The sequence below is a fragment of the Bombina bombina genome, chromosome 8 (genome assembly GCF_027579735.1).
Source record: "Bombina bombina isolate aBomBom1 chromosome 8, aBomBom1.pri, whole genome shotgun sequence".
Lineage (NCBI taxonomy): Eukaryota > Metazoa > Chordata > Amphibia > Anura > Bombinatoridae > Bombina > Bombina bombina.
In genome coordinates, this window is record NC_069506.1 from 340575488 (window position 1) to 340598561 (window position 23074).

General features: G+C 39.9%; 1 protein-coding gene across 1 annotated transcript in view; it reads left to right on the top strand.

Annotated features, from left to right (window-relative positions):
• The first annotated feature begins 11495 nt into the window (after positions 1–11495).
• Positions 11496–23074, top strand: part of LOC128639047 (NXPE family member 4-like) — a 121210-nt gene continuing 109631 nt past the window's right edge. Inside the window, exons 1-2 of the mRNA XM_053691187.1 lie at positions 11496–11690; positions 11759–11971. Of these exons, the coding sequence (XP_053547162.1) occupies positions 11496–11690; positions 11759–11971 (408 nt within the window). The remainder of the gene's footprint in view (positions 11691–11758; positions 11972–23074) is intronic.

Here is a 23074-nt window from a genome sequence, read left to right on the forward strand (position 1 = left end):
AAATGAAGGGGGCGGAGGAACAGAAGATACCAAGTAGGATTATAAATCTTGTATTATAATATATACATAACACTCAGAGAAAACCCAGCACTCACTTACAAGCTCTCAGCTAAGATTTAAAAGCAAAAATGGAAAGGTTAGTTACCACATCTGGCCAAATGGGACAAGCCCAGGTACCTCGTCAAGGTCCTTTCCAATACCTGGGACCCTAAAACAGCCACACAATGCAAGCTTTTAAATCCAAACAAACATGGGAACAAGGGAAGGGTGCACAGGAATATGTAATCACCCTAGACATATACAAAACACGGAAGGGAACTGCACTCTCATACCGGACCGGGTACACATCCCATGACCCTGCAACATGCTCAGCCCTAGGTGCCACTGGCACTCACAGGAAGCTGTGCTGTCCCCAGAGTCACAGGCAGTTAACCCCAGTCAGGTCTGGGTGCAAGAACCATAGGGAAAATTACAAAACAAATGAATACAACACACAGAGAAAACCCAGCACTCATTAACAGTTTGTTTGGATTTGAAAGCTTGCATTGTGTGGCTGTTTTAGGGTCCCAGGTATTGGAAAGGACCTTGACGAGGTACCTGGGCTTGTCCCATTTGGCCAGATGCGGTAACTAACCTTTCCATTTTTGCCTTTAAATCTTAGCTGAGAGCTTGTAAGTGAGTGCTGGGAACACTTAGAATCACAAAGGCAATGGTTGCTATAGCAACCTTTAAAGCATTGTCAGACCTGATACAGCTCTGTATAAAAGGAGCTTAATGTATTCAAATAAATTAAAGTGATGTTGTAATGTAGCCTGTGTCTTTTTATGTAGCTGACAGTCCAAGTCCATCCTATTGTATTTAGTATTACTATTGTTGTAAGATATACATTTTGTAACGTTTCACTTTAGTTTTTCTATTACTATTGCTGCCATATGATATGTTAACTTTTAATAAAATAAATCCGGGTTTGCAAATATGAGAGATTCCCTTGGCTGATATGCTAACAGGGCTGGTATCAACGTAGCTAAGGTATACCAGTTCTCTGCTAGCGTGTCAGTAAGGGTTCTTTCTGATTCTGCGTCAGCATGCACGCGCTCCATGTCTGATCAGCAAGGCGAAGCTGATTCACATGTAAATAGAAGGAAAAAACGCCAATTTCTGGAGTGTTTAGGAATGCCTCAAAGTGGGACTATTTTTCAATAAACCAAGTAAGATTTCTATGAATTAAAATAATCATTAAAAATATATATATGTGATTTATGTTATATGGATCATTTGGATTTTTTTCATATATAGCATCACCACGTTTATTATAGACCTATAAGTCGATCGTTTCCATTTAACATATGGGTGAATTTTTCAATATCCCAATCTGATCTGATGCAATATTTTGCCAGCAGTGAAATGGTGTTACAGTTTGCATTGTGATCTCTCCAAAATTAAAAAAAAAGTATATCGGCAGGTGATAAAAATGGTCAGAAAGTTTGGAATAGATCCCATAGTGTCACTTTGTATTTACGTTTGTTTGTTAGTAATTATTTACCATATTTAGATTAAATGCAGCTGAGAGGAAAGTGCTGTGTTATTACAAATCTTCAAATAAAAAAATGACCCTATATTTGTTTTCTAGAATCTAATTGTTATTGCATATTGCTTTATCCTTCTTAGGTGGAGAAAAAAGTCCTGGGAACAATGAAAAACAGAATAGTGTTTGCTGCTATTTTACTTCCTTTAGCCCTATTGACCTTTTTAGTAGAACGTAAATTAGTAAAGGTAAGATTATATTTATATTACGTTTATTATATTATGGGGTCGATCCGATATAAAGCGTCGCCCGCAAAAGCCGGCGACGCCAATAATTGCGCGGATTTGGTATCCTATATACGGCGTAAGCTAGAAGTTACGCGCGTATATTTCTGCCGTCGCCCGCAGTTTTTTGGGCCATAGGCAGGTATACCAAACCCGCGCAGTTTGGTATCCAATATGCAGCGTAAGGACTTACGTGGCGAAAATGGAGAAAACTTACTCCATTTTCACCTCGCCACAAAAAGCAGCCGTAAGAAGCCTTACGCTGACTATTGGAGCCCCGTAACTTCCTAAACTGGCTGCTAAAATAAACCTAACACCTAACGCATGCGCAATGTCTATCTCCCTGTCAACCGCGATCCCCCCCCCCCCCGAAATCCCTAATAAAGTTATTACCCCCTAAAACGCCGCTCCCGGACCCCGCCGCCATCTACATAAACTAACCCCCTACTGTGAGCCCCTAAAACCGCCGCCATCTACCTTATCTATCCCGTAATGTGACCCCTTACACCGCCGCCACCTATATAAAAATTATTAACCCCTAATTTAATCTACCTACCCCGCCGCCAGCTATGTTATCTATATTAACCCTAAGTATATTATAGTTAATATAGTTATTACATTATATATATTAACTATATTAACCCTAATTATATTAGGGTTAATATAGTTACTATAGTATTTATATTACCTATATTAACTCTATCTAACCCTAACTAAATTTATATTAAATTAATCTAATTCATTTATAAACTAAAATATTCCTATTTAAATCTAAATACTTACCTATAAAATAAACCATAAGATAGCTACAATATAATTAATAATTACATTGTAGCTATGTTAGGGTTAATATTTATTTTACAGGTAAATAGTTAATTATTTTAACTAGGTATAATAGATATTAAATAGTTATTAACTATTTAATATCTACCTAGTTAAAATAATTACCCAATTACCTGTAAAATAAATCCTAACCTAAGTTACAAATACACCTACACTATCAATAAATTTAATAAACTACAAACATCTATCTAAAAATACAATTAAATTAACTAAACTAAATTACAAAAAAAAACAAACACTAAATTACAAAAAATAAAAAAAAGATTACAAGATTTTTAAGCTAATTACACCTATTCTAAGCCCCCTAATAAAATAATAAACCCCCAAAATAACAAAAATTCCCTGCCCTATTCTAAATTAAACAAATTTCAAAGCTCTTTGCCTTACCAGCCCTTGAAAGGGCCTTTTGTGGGGCATGCCCCAAAGAATTCAGCTCTTTTGCATTCAACAAATACAATCCCCCCCCCCCCCATTACAACCCACCACCCACATACCCCTATTCTAAACCCACCCAAACCCCCCTTAAAAAAGCCTAACACTACCCCCCGAAGATCTCCCTACCTTGTCTTCACCACACCGGGCCGAACTCCTGATCCGATCCGGGCGATGTCGTCCTCCAAGCGGCAAAGAAGAATTCTTCCTCCGGCGATGTCATCCTCCAAGCGGCAAAGAAGAATTCTTCCTCCGGCGACGTCTTCCTCCAAGCGGCAGCAAAGTCTTCATTCTTCCGGCGGCATCTTCAATCTTCTTTCTTCGCTCCGCCGCCGCGGAGCATCCATCCAGGCCGACGACTGAACGACGAATGAGGTACCTTTAAATGACGTCATCCAAGATGGCGTCCGCCGAATTCCGATTGGCTGATAGGATTCTATCAGCCAATCGGAATTAAGTTAAAAAAATCTGATTGGCTGATTGAATCAGCCAATCCGATTCAAGTTCAATCCGATTGGCTGATCCAATCAGCCAATCAGATTGAGCTTGCATTCTATTGGCTGTTCCGATCAGCCAATAGAATGCGAGCTCAATCTGATTGGATCAGCCAATCGGATTGAACTTGAATCTGATTGGCTGATTCAATCAGCCAATCAGATTTTTTTAACTTAATTCCGATTGGCTGATAGAATCCTATCAGCCAATCGGAATTCGGCGGACGCCATCTTGGATGACGTCATTTAAAGGTACCTCATTCCAAGTTCAGCAGTCGGCCGGGATGGATGCTCCGCGGTGGCGGAGCGAAGAAAGAAGATTGAAGATGCCGCCGGAAAAATGAAGACTTTGCTGCCGCTTGGAGGAAGACATCGTCGGAGGAAGAATTCTTCTTTGCCGCTTGGAGGATGACATCGCTGGAGGAAGAATTCTTCTTTGCCGCTTGGAGGACGACATCGCCCGGATCGGATCAGGAGTTCGGCCCGGTGTGGTGAAGACAAGGTAGGGAGATCTTCAGGGGGGTAGTGTTAGGCTTTTTTAAGGGGGGTTTGGGTGGGTTTAGAATAGGGGTATGTGGGTGGTGGGTTGTAATGGGGGGGGGAGATTGTATTTGTTGAATGCAAAAGAGCTGAATTCTTTGGGGCATGCCCCACAAAAGGCCCTTTTAAGGGCTGGTAAGGTAAAGAGCTTTGAAATTTGTTTAATTTAGAATAGGGCAGGGAATTTTTGTTATTTTGGGGGTTTATTATTTTATTAGGGGGCTTAGAATAGGTGTAATTAGCTTAAAAATCTTGTAATCTTTTTTTTATTTTTTGTAATTTAGTTTAGTTAATTTAATTGTATTTTTAGATAGATGTTTGTAGTTTATTAAATTTATTGATAGTGTAGGTGTATTTGTAACTTAGGTTAGGATTTATTTTACAGGTAATTGGGTAATTATTTTAACTAGGTAGATATTAAATAGTTAATAACTATTTAATATCTATTATACCTAGTTAAAATAATTAACTATTTACCTGTAAAATAAATATTAACCCTAACATAGCTACAATGTAATTATTAAATTATATTGTAGCTATCTTAGGGTTTATTTTATAGGTAAGTATTTAGATTTAAATAGGTATATTTTAGTTTATAAATGAATTAGATTAATTTAATATAAATTTAGTTAGGGTTAGATAGAGTTAATATAGTTCATATAAATACTATAGTAACTATATTAACCCTAATATAATTAGGGTTAATATAGTTAATATATATAATGTAATACCTATATTAACTATAATATACTTAGGGTTAATATAGATAATATAGCTGGCGGCGGGGTAGGTAGATTAAATTAGGGGTTAATCATTTTAATAGAGATGGCGGCGGTGTAAGGGGCTTACATTAGGGGTTAATAATTTTAATATAGATGGCGGCGGTGTAAGGGGCTTACATTAGGGGTTAATAATTTTAATATAGATGGCGGCGGTGTTAGGGGCTCACTTTAGGGGGTTATAGGTATAATATAGCTGGCGGCGGGGTACGGGAGCGGCGGTTTAGGGGTTAATAACTTTATTAGGTTGCGGCGGGGTAAAGGAGCGGCGGTTTAGGGGTTAATAGCTTTTTTATTGTTAGGCTAGTGAGGGGGGATAGCGGATAGAGGGTTAGACGTGTCGGGCTATGTTAGGGAGGCGTGTTAGACAGTGCGGGCTATGTTAGGGAGGCGTGTTAGACAGTGCGGGTGTTTTAAACTTTAGTCAGGTTTTATAGGCGCCGGCAGATTCTAACGTGCCGCAAGTCACTGGCGACGCCAGAAATTTGTACTTACGCAGATTTCTGGACATCGCTGGTTTGTGAGACTTACGGCACGTTAGCATCTGACGGCGACTTATATGGGATGGCTCGAGTTGCGAGCTGAAACTGCGGGCGACGCCGGTCTCCTCGCTTGCGCCGCAAACTGCGATCGATATCGGATCGCGCCCCTGGTTTATATTACCTATTTTGTACTTGTGATTGGAGAGTGCAAAAATGTTAACACTATTGTTTCCTAACATCACTTGAGTGCAATCCAGAGCGCTTTTATTTTTACGCTCATATTAAAGTTAAAAGTAATATTTTTTAGGGCTAGATTACAAGTGGCGCTAGAGTTAAATTTTTTGCGTTAGTCGGGTTGTAAATAACACAAAAAAATGAGCGGTATCAAACTCTACATATCGCTTCCATTAGAAGTTACTGAAAAACCTTCTCCCTTCTCTTGTTGTGCGACATCAATAGACATCAATGGGGAGCAAGTGTTAGAACAAATCTAACACCTGCGATCGCGAAATGGAGAATGCCGTAACGCAATCCCCATCGATGTCTATGAGCAAAAGAAAGTTATGTTAAAACCTAACACCCTAACATAAAACCCTAATCAAAATACTCCTAACCCGCCGCCCCCAACATCGCCAACACTAAATAAAGTTATTAACCCCTAAACCGCTGGCCCCCCATCTACTACTATAATAAACATATTAACCCCTAAACCACCGCCCCTGACATCGACGGCACTAAATAAACATATTAACCCCTAAACAGCCGACCCTCAACATCGCCAACACGAAAATAAAGTATTAACCCCTAAACCGCCGCTCCCCCACATTGCAAGGACTAAACTAAACCTTTTAACTCCTAAACCACCGGCCCCCCCACATCGCAAATCACTAAATTAAACTATTAACCCCTAAACCTAACTGTCCCCTATACTTTAAATAAAACTTACAATATAACTTTCTTTAAACAAATAAAAACTTACCTGTGAAATAAAAAAAACTAAGATTAAACTATAAATAAATGTAACATAACTATTTTAGAAAAAGAAAATAAACTACAAATAAAAAAGTAAAAAAAATTACAAGATTAAAAAAACTAACACTACGAAAAAAAAATAAAACCTAAATTATAAATTGAAAAAACCTAACACTACGAAAAAATTAAAAAATCTAACATTACCAAAGTAAAACGCTAAAATTACGAAAAATAAAAAAACACTAAGATTACAAAAAATGATAAACGAAATTATCCAAAATAATAAAAATTAAACCTCATCTAATAGCCCTATAAAAACAAAAAAGCCACCCCAAAATAAAAACACCCCCTAACCTAACAATAAACTACCAATAGCCCTTAAAAGGGCCTTTTAGAGGGCATTGCCCTAAGTTAAACAGCTCTTTTACATTAGAAAATTAGAAAGTCCCCCTAACAGTAAACCCCCCACCCAACCAAACCCCAAAATAAAAGAACCTAAGTCTAAAAATACCTAAGCTACCCATTGCCCGTAAAGAGGCATTTGTATGGGCATTGCACTTAAAAGAACATTCAACTCTTTTACTGCTCATTACAATGAAAAAGCCCTAATTAGGGGGGCGGAGCTAGCCAGCTGAGGAGATGGCGGCTTTTGTGTGAGCTCTGAGCCCAATCTATGTGAGAATGTCCTAGGCAATAGCCGACTCGCTACCTGGAGCATCAAAGCTATCACACTTAGCTGCAAATACCTAACCCACATTCTGGTCCTAGAGACAGAATTTAAAGGTGAAACAGGTCCCATCAGCCCCTCTTCATGAACAGCCGATATTCCAGGCCCAGACACAATCCTGTTAACTGCAGCAGAGGACTCACCAGCCTACAAGTGGCAGTTATGCCCACATGAGGTAAAAATAGACCACAAGGCAAAACGCCAACAACTTAACGGGAATGACTGTATACTCACACAGCAACCACGCAGGTCATAGCCGCATCACAAACCGCCATTACGACATGTTATAGTCAAGCAGTAATATATTAAGGGGGCAAATAAAAGAGTCCACCTGAGCAACTACCGTCCAGCCGAATAATATGCTACATTTACAAACCCGGGCTGTCTAGCAGCTGACAGAACAGCTTAGCAAAGGTCCCGATGTAGGCCGCAACCACACCACATAGTAGCTGCGCAACGCACTGAGAGGAAACATAACTCAGAAGGGGACACACCTCTGACTTACAGCACATATGCCTATGCCTACATTATCTTGGTTTGGCTGAAACAGGCTGGAACAGTCTCATTTAAATATAACCTAACTCTGAATGTTATACTGAACTTTCAACAACCTAATCCATGTCACTCAATACATATATAGGATAATCAATTATCCCTGGTTTCTCCAGGGAGGGACTTTGGTAGATATACTCAACTTGGCAGAAATATTACACCGTCCTAAAAATCAGTTACTGGAAAGCATTACGTAACTAATGGTGACTTGGACATAATAATAACTGTAACCACAACACCACTAGAACCTGATCAGTCCCCATACGGTCACTCTGGGAGACCCTGATCCTACCCAAAGACCCATACTCAGGCTAAACTCATAAGACGTGCTATATCCTCTATCAAGCAAGGGCAGCAGCAATACTAAGCTACGCCATATACTGAGCTAAATACAAAATAACTCATAGTTCATTCCTAACAAGCTCCACAATGTCTCCTAAAAAGCTTAATAAAGGAGGGAAAACTTCTAAACAACAGAAAGGCCCAATACCCTCAGTTAACAATTTTTTTAAAATAATTGGAGCCAAGAACCTAGGGCACAAATGTGACAGACCAAGTAGTTCAATCCTCATACCAAAGTTCATCGGAATCTGACACAGACAGGCTGCTGGAACCATAACCATACACACTGCACTGTTTGAGTCAATTCCCTCAAAAAATGACTTTTCTTCTTTAATCTCACAGGTTAAACAATGCATAAGAGAGGAGATTGCAGACATTAAAAAAGAGTTTACCGACATAGGTCATAGAGTGGAATCACTAGAAGAGGGCCAGGACGCTCACACCTCAGATCTACACGATCTACTTCAGAAGCAAAATTCTACCATCTATGAGCTGGAGGATAAAGTGGATGATGCAGAGAATAGAAATCGATGTAACAATATACGGATAAGAGGGATTCCGGAGGCCATCCCTCCTCCTGATCTCGAACAATATCTGCAGGATCTCTGAAAAAAGAAGATTCCCCATCAAAAATAGAGATCGATAGAGCCCACAGGGCACTACGCCCCAAACCTGTTGATGGGCAACCCCAGAGAGATGTTATAGTCTGCATTGCAAGCCTGTAAAGGAGGAGATAATGAAGCTAGCAAGAGAGCAGCAACCTATCAAATATGAAAATTCAAATATCCAGATTTTGACTGACCTTTCACAAAGGACTTTACAAAAAAGTAAAGATCTCAAACCACTCACAACCCCCATAAGAAGCAAGAATATTCCATACAGGTGGGAGTTCCCTTTCCATCTGATCATCATCTGGTAAGGCAGGCGTCTCTCTTGTTCATCACCCAAAGAAATCCCTTCAGTCTGCAAAGAGCTCGACATCCAGCCCCCGATATGGGAAGTAGACTCGGCAAGCAAGCAACATCCTCTCAATTACCTCAGAGAAAAGAATGGCAACAAATTCAATAAAGGAAATCACGAAGACAAAACCCTACCTCTCAGCACACTTAAGCGGAGAAAGGATGAGAGCCTCTTCAATCCTGTTCCTCCTGTTCCAAGTCACTTCAAGATGTTCTGTCCCACTTAGAGCTTGGAGTAGTCTCCGCCATATGGAGATTTGATACCTGATCTCTGGGTGTCTAAATGGGGGGCAGTTTTGGCCTCTTAGATAAGTTTGATTCGTTGTACCTCATTAGTCCTCTATAGCATGATCCTGGGCTCCTTGATACAAAGGGGTCATAATAATGACTGAGTCAGAGGACAGAAGTTTTGAATGTTATCTGTTAATAAATAATTCTTGTTCTCACTTAGATGGGAGTATTTCTCCCTTATATTTCGTAATATTTTTGATATTTATTGTTTGAAATGTAAGTTTCACAATTTTCTTATTCCTTTCCTATGGCTAGATTACGAGTTTTGCTAACTTGCACGTTATTCTCACCAGTCACTTTCCTACAGCGCTGGTATTACAGGTTTTTACAAACCCGGAGTTAAATGGCAAGAAGTGAGCGTAGAGCAAAATTGAGCTCCATATAGCACTCCAATACCAGCGCTGCTTAAGTCAGCGGTGAGCTGGTTGTACGTGCTCGTGCACGATTTCCCCGTAGACATCAATGGGGAGAGCCAGCTGAAAAAAAGTCTAACACCTGCAAAAAAGCAGCGTAAAGCTCCGTAACACAGCCCCATTGATTCCTATGGGGAAACACATTTTATGTTTACACCTAACACCCTAACATGAACCCTGAGTCTAAACACCCTTAATCTTACACTTATTAACCCCTAATCTGCCGCCCCTGACATCGCCGACACCTACATTATACTTATTAACCCCTAATCTGCCGCTCCGGACATCGCCGACACCTACATTATACTTATTAACCCCTAATCTGCCGCTCCGGACATCGCCGACACCTACATTATACTTATTAACCCCTAATCTGCCGCTCCGGACATCGCCGACACCTACATTATACTTATTAACCCCTAATCTGCCGCTCCGGACATCGCCGCCACCTACATTATACTTATGAACCCCTAATCTGCTGCCCCCAACATTGCCGATACCTACATTATATTTATTAACCCCCAATCTGCTGCCCACAACATCGCCGACACCTACATAATGTTATTACCCCTAATCTGCCGCCCCCAACGTCGCCGCCACTATAAAAAACTAATTAACCCCGATACTGCCATACTCCCACATCGCAAACACTAGTTAAATATTATTAACCCCTAATCTGCCATTCCTAACATCGCCGCCACCTACCTACATTTATTAACCACTAATCTGCCGCCCCAACATATTATATTTATTAACCCCTAAACCTAACACCCACTAACTTAAATATAATTACAATAAATCTAAATAAAACCTACAATTATTTCCTAAGTTATTCCTATTTAAAACTAAATACTTACCTGTAAAATAAACCCTAAGCTAGCTACAATATAACTAATAGTTACATTGTAGCTAGCTTAGGGTTTATTTTTATTTCACAGGCAACTTTGTATTTATTTTAACTAGATACAATAGTTACTAAATAGTTATTAACTATTTACTAACTACCTAGCTAAAATAAATACAAATTGACCTGTAAAATAAAACCTAATCTGTCTAACACTAACACCTAACCTAACCCTACAATTAAATAAATTCAAAACAATTAGCTAAATTAAAAAAAAAAAAAACACTAAATTACAGAAAATGAAAAACAAATTACAAGATATTTAAACTAATTACACCTAATCTAATAGCCCTATCAAAATTAAAAAGCCCACCCAAAATAAAAAAAAACCCTAGCCTAAACTAAACTACCAATAGCCCTTAAAAGGGCCTTTTGTGGGGCATAGCTCTTAGCTCTATTGCGGCCCAAAGCCCTAACCTAAAAATAAAACCCACCCAATAAACCCTTAAAAAATCCTAACACAGGGGCGGAGCCAACAGCTAAGCAGAGAAGACGTATTTCAGAGAGCTCCTGCTGAAGCGTCTATAAAACAACAGCAAATTGCAGCATTTTTAATGTAATTTGCCCCAAAAACTTACTTCTGACCAAGCAGGACTGTCTTTACACTAATTGAAAGTTACTTTGCTGAATTTATACATCAGCCTTTTACCATACTAGACTTCTATATCTGGATTACACGCAGGTCTATGAGGCCTACTAAAGCTACGGATGTAATAGATTAACTAATGGATGTATGCCCTAAATACGTTTGATACCTCCACTATCCTATTACAGACATCTAGCTCCTTCCTAACATCTCACAAGTTACAAAAATCTATTTTATTGCTTTGGTAGCCTGAAGTCTTGCACACTCGGTTTACGGAAGCCATGCTGTGAGAAACGCCATCTTGCAAGAGTTACCTCCCAGTTACATGCTTATTTCGCCAGCAATACACTGTCAACTTTAACGCCTCACCATGGAGGATCTTTATATTGAACTGAGAGCTATGCTGCAGAGCTTGGATCTCCAGATGACATCTCAGTTCCACAGCCTATGGTCTGTGATCAGAAGCGATCAGAGAAGTAAGGAGATGTCCGCTGCTGAATTGGCTGAGACTAAGGATATTACACGGGTGCTTCCAAGATCAAGTGCCGTGCAACAAGAGGAGATGGTAGCGCCGATAATCCAAGCGCCTATACCTCGACCTCCCTTGCCTCAGAAGAGTTTGACTCCCTAAAGGAAAGTGAACTGAGCGGTATAGCTGTAGATGAACAGCTGCTAGTGGGGGCAGATGAGGTTGGCTGTCCGACGTTGCAACAGGATCTACATGGGGACTTGGTGTCAACTGGGACCCCTCTAACACTACAGATACTAAGTCCAGTGTGCATGACAGTGACTCAGTATTCAGAAGCCTGCTCGCTCCTAATGGGTAATCATGGGAATCGCTACAGCGTGAGAAGCTGGACATTTACTTATTGGGACTCTTTGCTATATGACAATATCAGCAGACAGCTTACATCAGTACAGGACATGCCCTGTTTCCTATTGATTCCTATTCTGCACCTGTCGTGTTACTTGCGAGATGAGTCACGGTTTAACGTTGATGGTGTGGGCTAAGTAAAACTCCTACCCGGGCTTCCATTAGATATCTGAAGCTGCGGGTCTGATTTAAGGGCTTAGCTGGATAATCGTCTGACAACCCACAAGCCGTTTGTTAAGATATTAACTGCTCTGGTTACTACTAATATCTGCTTATCTTGTATTGGGACGTGTTGTTGTATACAAGGGGGACTAAACGTTTTATTTCACTGGTTCACTGTTATGCTCTCCTGAAGGGCTTAGTTTACTTTCAACAGGATGCAAGATGATATGATCTGCTTTGATATGTAGAAGCTATGTCTCCCCATGCTGTTTTTCTCTGCCCATACTATATTTATAGGAATTGCCTATTGTACATGACGGGATGCCAGAGAAATTTTCTATTGGTTCTCTCACTCTAGACTAAATATTACAAAATGTGGTTTAACCAATACTTATATGTGATACCGTATTACTAGTGGAAAGGAGACATCTAGATACTACCTAGCTAATGTTAGTTTATTTAAAGATGCACTCCCTTATGGGAAAATTTAAGCATAGGTCATTATAGGGATATAACATATGGAGTTCTCTTAGCTACAGCAGTTTTTTTATAGCATTAAGCTCCTTAAGACTTTCTACTGAGAATTTAGTTTCATTCCCTAATCAGGGCACCTTACTTTTGTATTAGACTTAATGATCAAACTAATCTTTTAGCTAAAGTTATTCAACAACAGTTTATTGTGGTTATATCTCTGTTCTACATCAATGTTAATCCCATCCATATGACTCGTATCAATGTTCTCTGTTATTTACTAATATGATATCTTCTATGAGTCATATGTCCTGTTACCCCTTAACTGTTGCATGTCCTTATGTTTTTATAGTTCACGCACAGGGTAATTGCTTACAGTATAAGTCTCAGAGAGATACATGTTCATTACTCTAAGTACCATAACTATGATGGTATTACAGTTGCTAACTTGCTATATGAGTTGATTCTGATATTACACCTGCTTCTAAGCCTAGTCTTCACATTTGTTGTTGTATAGTGTTTTGCTATACTGTTTGCATATCTGTATACGTTCATATTAGTGTAGTAGTGTTGCAATTTTCATAGCTGAAGGCTTATTTCTACCTATTATAATGTATACCCCAAGTATTTAATTCCTATTTCTGCCCTAGATTACCCCCCAATATTACAGTCAACATGTGGCCTAGGCTTTAGAAAATACTAGTCATTTGACTGTGCTAATGTCATAGCTATCTTCCAACTACTATTCACTCTGGCAGTGGTATCTATTACTTCGGGGTTTAGAAGATAGTACAATGATCACCTCATCCCATATTTTCTATAAGTTATTGACTCCCCTCAGTAGTATAATTCATGATCCTTCCAGCCAAAAGCCTGCATATATGGTAATAACCCCCCGATCATATAATTTTTCTTATATGCCCTTATATTCCTAGATGCCACATGTCACATGTTCTATATTGACTCTCTGATTTACCCCTAATTCTCTAATGACTATCTTAGAAATCCCATTACATTTCTTTTGTCACCCTTACCTATGGCTCCACTCCCCCACACTCCCCCATATTTAACAAGCGGTGCTTACCCGCTGAACTCCCCCCCCCCCCCCCCTTATATTTTTGAAACTAAAAATTTCAGTTGATAATTTACTCCTTACATCATATGTATAGGTCCATAAGTGACCACTCCATTTGCTATTTTTCCTCTAGACTACATTTGCTTTTCCTGGTCCAAATGTGGCCATTTGCGCTTTTGAGGAAATAATTGAAGAATATATAAAAAAAAAAAAAAAAAAAAAAAATAGAGGTTCCTAATATATACCTAGCTTAATACTACATTGTTATCTCATGTATAAGAATAACTATTGTAAATGTGACACCGATTTTGTTTTTGCTGTGTGGTATTTTATACTTATTGTACTCATTAGCATAACCTCAATTAAAAACCTTTTAAAAAAAAAAAAATCCTAACACTAACCCCCGAAGATCCACTTACCGGGAGAAGTCTTCATCCAAGCGGCAAGATGTCCTCAGCAAAGCCAGCAGAAGTGGTCCTCCAGACGGGCAGAAGTGGTCCTCCAGATAAGCAGAAGTCTTCATCCAGACGGCATCTTCTATCTTCATCCTTCCGACGCGGAGTGGCTCCATCTTTAAGACATCTGGCGCGGAGCATCCTCTTCAATCGACGGCTTCTTGCTGAATGAAAGGTACCTTTAAATGACATCATCCAAGAGGGCGTCCCTTGGATTCCGATTGGCTGATAGAATTCTATCAGCCAATCAGAATTAAGGTTGAAAAAATCTTATTGGCTGATGCAATCAGCCAATAGGATTGAGCTCACATTTTATTGGCTGATTGGAGCAGCCAATAGAATGCGAGCTCAATCCTATTGGCTGATTGCATCAGCCAATAGGATTTTCTCAACCTTAATTCCAATTGGCTGATAGAATTCTATCAGCCAATTGGAATCTAAGGGACACCATCTTGGATGACGTCACTTAAAGGTACCTTCATTCATCAGGTATTCGTCGTTGGAAGAGGATGCTCTGCCCTGGATGTCTTGAAGATGGACCCACTCCGCATCGGATGGATGAAGATAGAAGATGCCGTCTGGATGAAGACTTCTGCCCGTCTGGAGGACCACTTCTGCCTGTCTGGAGGACCACTTCTGCCGACTACGTTGAGGACATCTTGCCACTTGGATGAAGACTTCTCCCGGTAAATTGATCTTCGGGGGTTAGTGTTAGGATTTTTTAAGGGTGTATTGGGTGGGTTTTATTTTTAGTTTAGGGCTTTGGGCTGCAATAGAGCTAAATGCCCTTTTAAGGGCAATGCTCATACAAATGCCCTTTTCAGGGCAATGGGGAGCTTAGGTTTTTTAGATAGGGTTTTATTGGGGGGGTTGGTTGTGTGGGTGGTGGGTTTTACTGTTGGGGGGGTGTTTGCATTTTTTTTACAGGTAAAAGAGCTGATTTTTTTGGGGGCAATGCCCCGCAAAAGGCCCTTTTAAGGGCTATTGGTAGTTTAGTTTAGGCTAGGGTTTTTTTTTTTAATTTTGGGTGGGCTATTAGATTAGGTGTAAATAGTTTATCTTGTAATTTGTTTTTTTATTTTCTGTAATTTAGTGTTTGTTTGTTTTTGTAATTTAGCTAATTGTTTTGAATTTAGTTCATTGTATTTAATTTAGGGAATTTATTTAATTGTAGGGTTAGGTTAGGTGTTAGACAGATTAGGTTTTATTTTACAGGTCAATTTGTATTTATTTTAGCTAGGTAGTTAGTAAATAGTTAATAACTATTTACTAACTATTCTACCTAGTTAAAATAAATACAAACTTGCCTGTAAAATAAAAATAAACCCTAATTTAGCTACAATGTAACTATTAGTTATATTGTAGCTAGTTTAGGGTTTATTTTACAGGTAAGTATTTAGTTTTAAATAGGAATTATTTAGTTATTAATAGTAATTTTTATTTAGATTTATTTTAATTATATTTAAGTTAGGGGGTGTTAGGGTTAGGGTTAGACTTAGATTTAGGGGTTAATAAATTTAATATAGTGGCGGCGACGTTGAGGGCGGCAATTTAGGGTTTAATAAATTTAGGTAGGTGGCGGCGATGTTAGGGACAGCAGATTAGGGGTTAATAGTATTTAACTAATGTTTGCGAGTCGTGAGTGTGGCGGTTTAGGGGTTAATATGTTTATTATAGTGGCGGCCATGTCGGGAGCGGCAGATTAGGGGTTAATATTTTTATTTTAGTGTTTGCAATGCGGGAGGGCCTTGGTTTAGGGGTTAATAGGTAGTTTATGGGTGTTAGTGTACTTTTTAGCACTTTAGTTATGAGTTTTATGCTACAGTGTTTTAGTGTAAAACTCATAACTACTGACTTTAAAATGCGGTACGAATATTGATGGGATAGGGTGTACTGCTCACTTTTTGGCCTCCCAGGACAAGTTCGTAATACCAGCGCTATGGAATTCCCATAGAAAAAAAGACTATACGCAATTTGCGTAAATTGATTTGCGGTAAGGCCAAAAAAGTGTGCGGTGCCCCATAATCTGCAAGACTCGTAATACCAGTGGCAGTAAAAAAAGCAGCGTTATGAGGCTTAACGCTGCCTTTTCACTATAACGCAAAACTCGTAATCTAGCCGCTAGTTTCTTACTCTTTCCTTCCTATTTCCTACTTCGGGTACTCGAACCATAGGGCCGAAGAATCTGTCAGCGATCAAATGGTTGATTTACAAGCTTGAAAGAACCCCAACATGAGTAAGTACACTCCACAAGACATAACTATCATTACACAAAATGCTAAAGGTCTAAACTGCCACAATAAAAGGAGACTAGCTATCCTGGACCTCCAAAAAAAAAAAAAGGAGGACATATATTAATGATCCAAGAAATCCACTTTAAATCTAATAGCATCCCCAGGTATTTCTCCCCTCACTACCCTCAACACTTCCACAGCACCAACCCACACAAAAAGATAAATGGGGTGAGCATACTGATTCACAAATCGTTACCTTTCACCAAAACACATATAGATACAGACAAAGAAGGCAGATATTTATGCTTAAGAGTCTTACTGTTTGGCAAACCAGTCACCATAGTGAACTTATACGCACCCAACAAACATCAAGAAGCATTAATCTCATCTGTCTCTAAATCAATAATAAAAGAATCCAAAGGCTCTCTGATGGTAGCAGGATACCCCCTAAATCCATCAGTAGACTGTACTAACCAAGACACTAGAACTAGAATCCCCCACCTTAAAAAAATTTGGCAAAATCGCAAACTCCTAAGCTTGAATGATGCCTGGAGATTTATGAACCCCCAAAAATTAGATTTCACCTTTTTCTCATATCCCAGACGAAATTACTCTAGGCTAGACTACATCCTAGTGGACTATCTAGTATTATCCCACATCCAACACTCAACCATAAAAACATACCACATGGTCCTATCATTCCTTGGTAGCATGCACTATAAAATGGCCCTCAGCTCCCTTCAAACCTTTTCACTGGAGGCTATATGAGTCCCTCTTCCATGATAAAGCTCAGATAAAACTTTTTGCCAAACATATTAAATCATACTTTCTCACGAATAACACTCCAGAGATGGATGTAACCACAACATGGGAAGCACACAAAAGTACTTTAAGAGGAAAATTCATCAAAGCAAAAGCACAGATAGTAGAAAAAAAAATAGGGAGGAACTAGAGGCTCTAACTAAAGACATCATGGACCTAGATTACACACATAAAATAAACCCGGAAAACATCACCATACTAGATCAACTTAATGACAAGAGAAACAAAATGAATACTTTACTGCAACATAAAGTGCAGAAGCAAATGTTACATTTATAATAAAATTATTACAGAGAGGGAAACATCTTAGCAAAATCTCTAAGAAAAACACAACATAAATCATACATACACTTAATTAAAACTCATGGAGGGAAACAGCTAGAAGATTCCAAAGATATAGCTGAATTTTATCACAAACTTTATAATCTATTCCCAAACATAAATTCCAACTCCCATACACAAACATGCAAACAATTTTTAAAGCTTTCCCCGGTCCCACAACTACCTGCTGACCAACGTGACTACTTAGATATTCTTATCCACAGACGCTGAAAAGGCTTTTGACAGACTTGACTGGACATACCTACTAGAGACACGACACTTTAATTTCCCAAGACTTATTTATACAAAGAATATTTTCCTTATACTCAAATCCCACAGCACAAATTAGGGTCAATGGCATCCTTTCACTTCTATACATGACCTCTTCATCTCCCGCTCCCTCAACCTTCTGGCCCTAACAGAAACCTGGCTCTCTCCCCTAGACACAGCATCCACTGCTGCTCTGTCACATGGGGGTCTCCACTTCAGCCACACTCCTAGGTCTGGTAACAGACAAGGAGGTGGTGTAGGTATTTTACTTTCCTCTCGTTGCACCTTCCAACAAATACATCCTATCTCTTCCCTCACTTTTCCCTCATTCGAAACCCACATGATTCGCTTATTCTCCCCTCTCTCTGTACATGTTGCAGTCATATACCGACCCCCTGGCTCCGCAACTCAATTTCTAGATCACTTGGCTGCCTGGCTACCCTATTTCCTTTCCTCAGACACCCCTGCCCTCATTCTTGGCGACTTCAACATCCCCCTTAACAATCCCACTGCCTCATCTGCTAAACAACTTCTGCAACTCACTTCCTCTTTCGGTCTGTCACAATGGACTGATTCTCCCACTCACAAAGATGGTCACTCTCTTGACCTGATCTTTAGCTATCGATGCACTCTCTCAAACTTCTCAAACTCCCCTTTTACTCTTTCTGACCACCATCTCCTTACCTGCAACATGTCATCCCTTCCTACAACTCTCCCACCTTCTACTCCTCACACCAAACTTCACAGAAGCATTAGGTCTTTAGATCAGCAACAACTTGCTAATTCCCTTAAACCGCTCCTCTCATCCTTCTCCTCCTTTTCCTGCCCTGAACAATCTGCCACTATAATTCCACCCTTATATCCGTCCTTGACAATCTCGCCCCTCTTACCACTGCTCAGAAATCACACACTCATCCCCAGCCCTGGCATACTCCTTTGACACGGTACCTAAGCAGATGTTCCCGTACTGCTGAACGGCATTGGAGATTCAGCCGATTTTCTTCATTACAAATTCATCTTGAACTCCTACTACTCTGCCCTTAATCTCCACAAGCAACACTACTTCTCTAATCTTATCTATAATCTTTCTTCAAACCCAAAACGTCTGTTCTCCACTTTCAATACTCTCCTCCGCCCTCCCACACTTCCTAATACAACTTCTCTGTCAGCTCAAGACTTTGCCAGTCACTTCATTAACAAAATTAACTCCATCAGACATGAAATCAGCTCAACACAATTCCATTCTCTCCCCCCCTCAAACACTCTCACTCAAACACAACCCTCATAACCTGAAACTTAGTTCATTCTCCCCTGTTACTGAGGAAGAAGTTTCAGCACTTATACTGCGCTCTCACCTCACTACCTGTCCCCTTGACCCTATCCACTCACAGCTGCTCCCCTCTCTCTCTGCTACCCTTACCCCTATACTAACACACATTTTCAACCTCTCCCTCAGCACTGGTACATTTCCCTCATCGATGAAACATGCACTGGTCACACCTATCCTCAAAAAACCTTCCCTTGATCCTACCTCCCCATCCAACTACCGCCCTATTTCCCTCCTCCCTCTTGCTTCAAAGCTTCTCGAAAAACTAGTATATGCACGCCTATCCCATTTCCTTACGTTAAACTCCCTTCTTGACCCGCTGCAATCTGGATTTCGTCCCTATCACTCCACAGAGACAGCTATTGTTAAGGTCACCAATGACCTACTTACAGCTAAATCAAAAGGCCACTTCTCTCTGCTTATCCTCCTTGATCAGTCCGCAGCCTTTGACACTGTTGACCACCCTCTTTTGCTCAAAACCCTCCAATCCTTCGGCATCTGTGACACAGCCCTTTCGTGGATCTCTTCCTACCTGTCAAACCGTACCTTCAGTGTAGCCTTCTCTGGGGCCTCCTCTGCCCCGTCACCACTTTCTGTCGGAGTAATGCAAGGCTCTGTCCTCGGTCCCCTTCTCTTCTCAATCTATACGTCATCACTAGGTTCCCTAATTAAGTCCCACGGTTTCCAATATCATTTTTATGCCGATGACACCCAAATCTACTTCTCTGCACCAGAACTATCTCCTTCCATGCTAACCCGTGCCACTAACTGTCTCTCACATCTCCTCCTGGATGTCCTCTCACTACCTCAAGCTAAATCTCTCCAAAACTGAGCTCCTCATTTTCCCCCCTTCTTCCAAAATCTCCACCCCCAATATCTTTATAACTGTCGCCAACTCCATCATTACCCCTACCCCGCATGCCCAATGTCTCTGGGTCACATTTGACTCAGATCTTTCCTTCACTCCTCACATTCAGTCCTTGGCTACAGCCTGCCGCTTCCACCTTAAAAACATCTCTAAAATTAGACAGTTCCTTACACAAGACACAACTAAGATTTTAATCCACTCTCTCATTCTTTCCCGCCTTGATTACTGCAACTCTGTCCTCTCTGGTCTCCCCACCTGCCGCCTAGCTCCTTTACAATCCATAATGAATGCCTCTGCCAGACTCATCTTCCTTACACGTCGCTCTTCATCTGCTGCACCTCTCTGCCAATCCCTTCACTGGCTTCCTCTTGCCTCTAGGATCAAACACAAAACTCTCACTCTTACATACAAAGCCCTCAACTGCACTGCTCCCCCCTACATCTCAGATCTTGTCTCCAGATACTCTCCCTCCCGTCCCCTTCGCTCTGCTCATGACCTCCTACTCTCCTCCTCTCTTGTCACCTCATCACACTCCCGTTTACAGGACTTCTCCAGACTGGCTCCCATCTTGTGGAACTCTCTGCCTCGCTCCACAAGACTCTCTTCTAGTTTTAAAAGCTTCAAGTGCTCCCGAAAGACTCTACTGTTCAGGGACGCATACAACCTACGCTAACCTTTCCTAATACCAGTTCCTCTCCTCCACTGCAATCCCCTGAACCCACTTAGCATGTAAGCCTAAAAGTCCAGCTGTTTGTAGATCACCTTCGTAAGAGCTGACTACAACAGTGCAACTCTTGGCAGGGCCCTCTACCCTATAATTGTTTTGTTGTACTCCCCCTTTGTTTATAGCGCTGCGGAATCTGTTGGCACTCTACAAATAACGGATAATAATAATAAAATCCTTTCAGACTTATTCAAAATAAGAAATGGATCCAGGCAGGGCTGCCTCCTCTTCCCACTTCTTTTCATCCTTTCACTAGATCAATTGGCTACTAGAATAAGATTAAACACATATATTCAGGGAATAAAATTAGATAACCAAATGCACAAACTTGCGATTTTCGCAGATGACATACTCCTGACACTCACAAATTCTAATGAATCTTTAAGTAATGCTCTTCTTGAATTATCTCAATTTAGTCAAGTATCAAATTTTTTGATAAACTTAACCAAATCAGAATACCTACCCATTAATCTACCACAACAAACTCTGGACGAAATCAAATCCTCTAACACTCTTAAACCACAAACCTAATACCTGAAAAATGTGGGTATACAAATTACCCCAAACAAAATGGTTCTTTGTATACTTAATTATGGATCCTTAATAACAGAGTTCCAAGATCCCTAGATCTATATCCTGGCCTGGGAGGATATAAGCAGTCAAAATGGTACTGCTACCAAAAGCACTGTATATACTTCAGACGGTTCCAATCCCGGGCATCCTAAAAGAATTAGATACCCTGCAAAAAATTATAAATGATTATATTTGGCATTGAAGACCACCGCGCATTATTAAAAATACGATATAACAATTACCCAAGGAGGGAGGTTTGGGGGTTCCACATCTCCGCTCATGCAAGTTAGCCATCTCCCTACAGAGAATAGCAGATTGGTGTAGATATGACTCAGTACATTCCAAGTGCTGGGTTCAGCTAGAGTCTTCCATGGCTATTACCCCAAACTTGGGTGGAGCCTGTTGGAACCCGACCTTTTTCAATAAACATTACATATAATCCTTCTTTATTACCAATGAAACCTGGTCAGACTGGAGATTGCTCCCTAAATCGCCCAACAAAATCAACACAAATTACTCCCCTCTTACCACATTACTACATAACTCAGATTTCCTTCCTGGACTTCATCAGATGGTTGTGTCGTCCTCAGGACTCAGGGAACTACTTCCCATATATCTATTATTAGATGGGAAAAAAAATAAAACCACACAACTAGATCAACTAAAACATGATTTCTTATCTTCCTGGTTAAGGACACATCAAACCAAACATTTTATCAACACACACAGGAATAAAGCTGACCTCAAAAAACAGCTCACAACATTTGAGCGCTTATGTACATCAGAAAAGCCGGTCCCCAAGACCCTATCCATCCTATATAAACTAACCTTATCTAACACCTACCCCATTTTCCCATCTTATAAAAAGAGCTGGGATGATGAGCTGGACACTTCTACCACACCACAGACATGGTCACTTAGATTTAACAACCTAACTAAATCAGGACACTCATCTCATGCTAAAGAAACAAACATTAAATTAATGATGAGATGGTACTTGACCCCAGCCAAAATAAAATACGTATTTAAAAAATCCTCAGGCCTGTGTTGGAGAGGATGCCAACAAAAGGGCCATATGTCGCACATTTAATGGCAGTGTGCTCACATCAAATCATACTGGACAGGCCTGTTAAAATGTTTCAATGAAATCCTAGGTACACAGTTGTCACCGTTACCAGACTTAATCTTTCTCAATCACCCAGTCAATATACCATGTCAAATTTGACAACTCTTCCGGATTATGCTTAATGCGGCCAATCAACTAATCCCAAAATATTGGAAATCCATCCACTCACCTTCCATCCAGGATTGGACGGTATTGGTTAGCAAGAACCTTCTGATGGAAAGGTTCTACTACCTCAAGATTGGACAACTATCCTTTTTTCAAGACATACAATTTCTATGGGATTCTTACATACTAAAGAATAATAAAACTTAGGCTCACTATATATATATATATATATATATATATATATATATATATATATATATATATATATATATATATCTTAATCCTGTATCTACCTAAACCATTGAAATTACTACACAAGACCCTTTGGACAAATGACAAATAAACTAATTTCAAGAAGAGTACTGAACTATCTCTTTTCTTCTTTAGCTTTATTTCTTTTCTCCCTTTTCTTTCTATTGTTTAATTTAGTTAGAAATATGTTGAAAGGATGCGACATACAGCATACTGTTTAAAATTCACTTCAGTAGAATAATATAGACTGTCTCAGACCAAGCCCTCAAGATGACTTGTTCATACCTTTT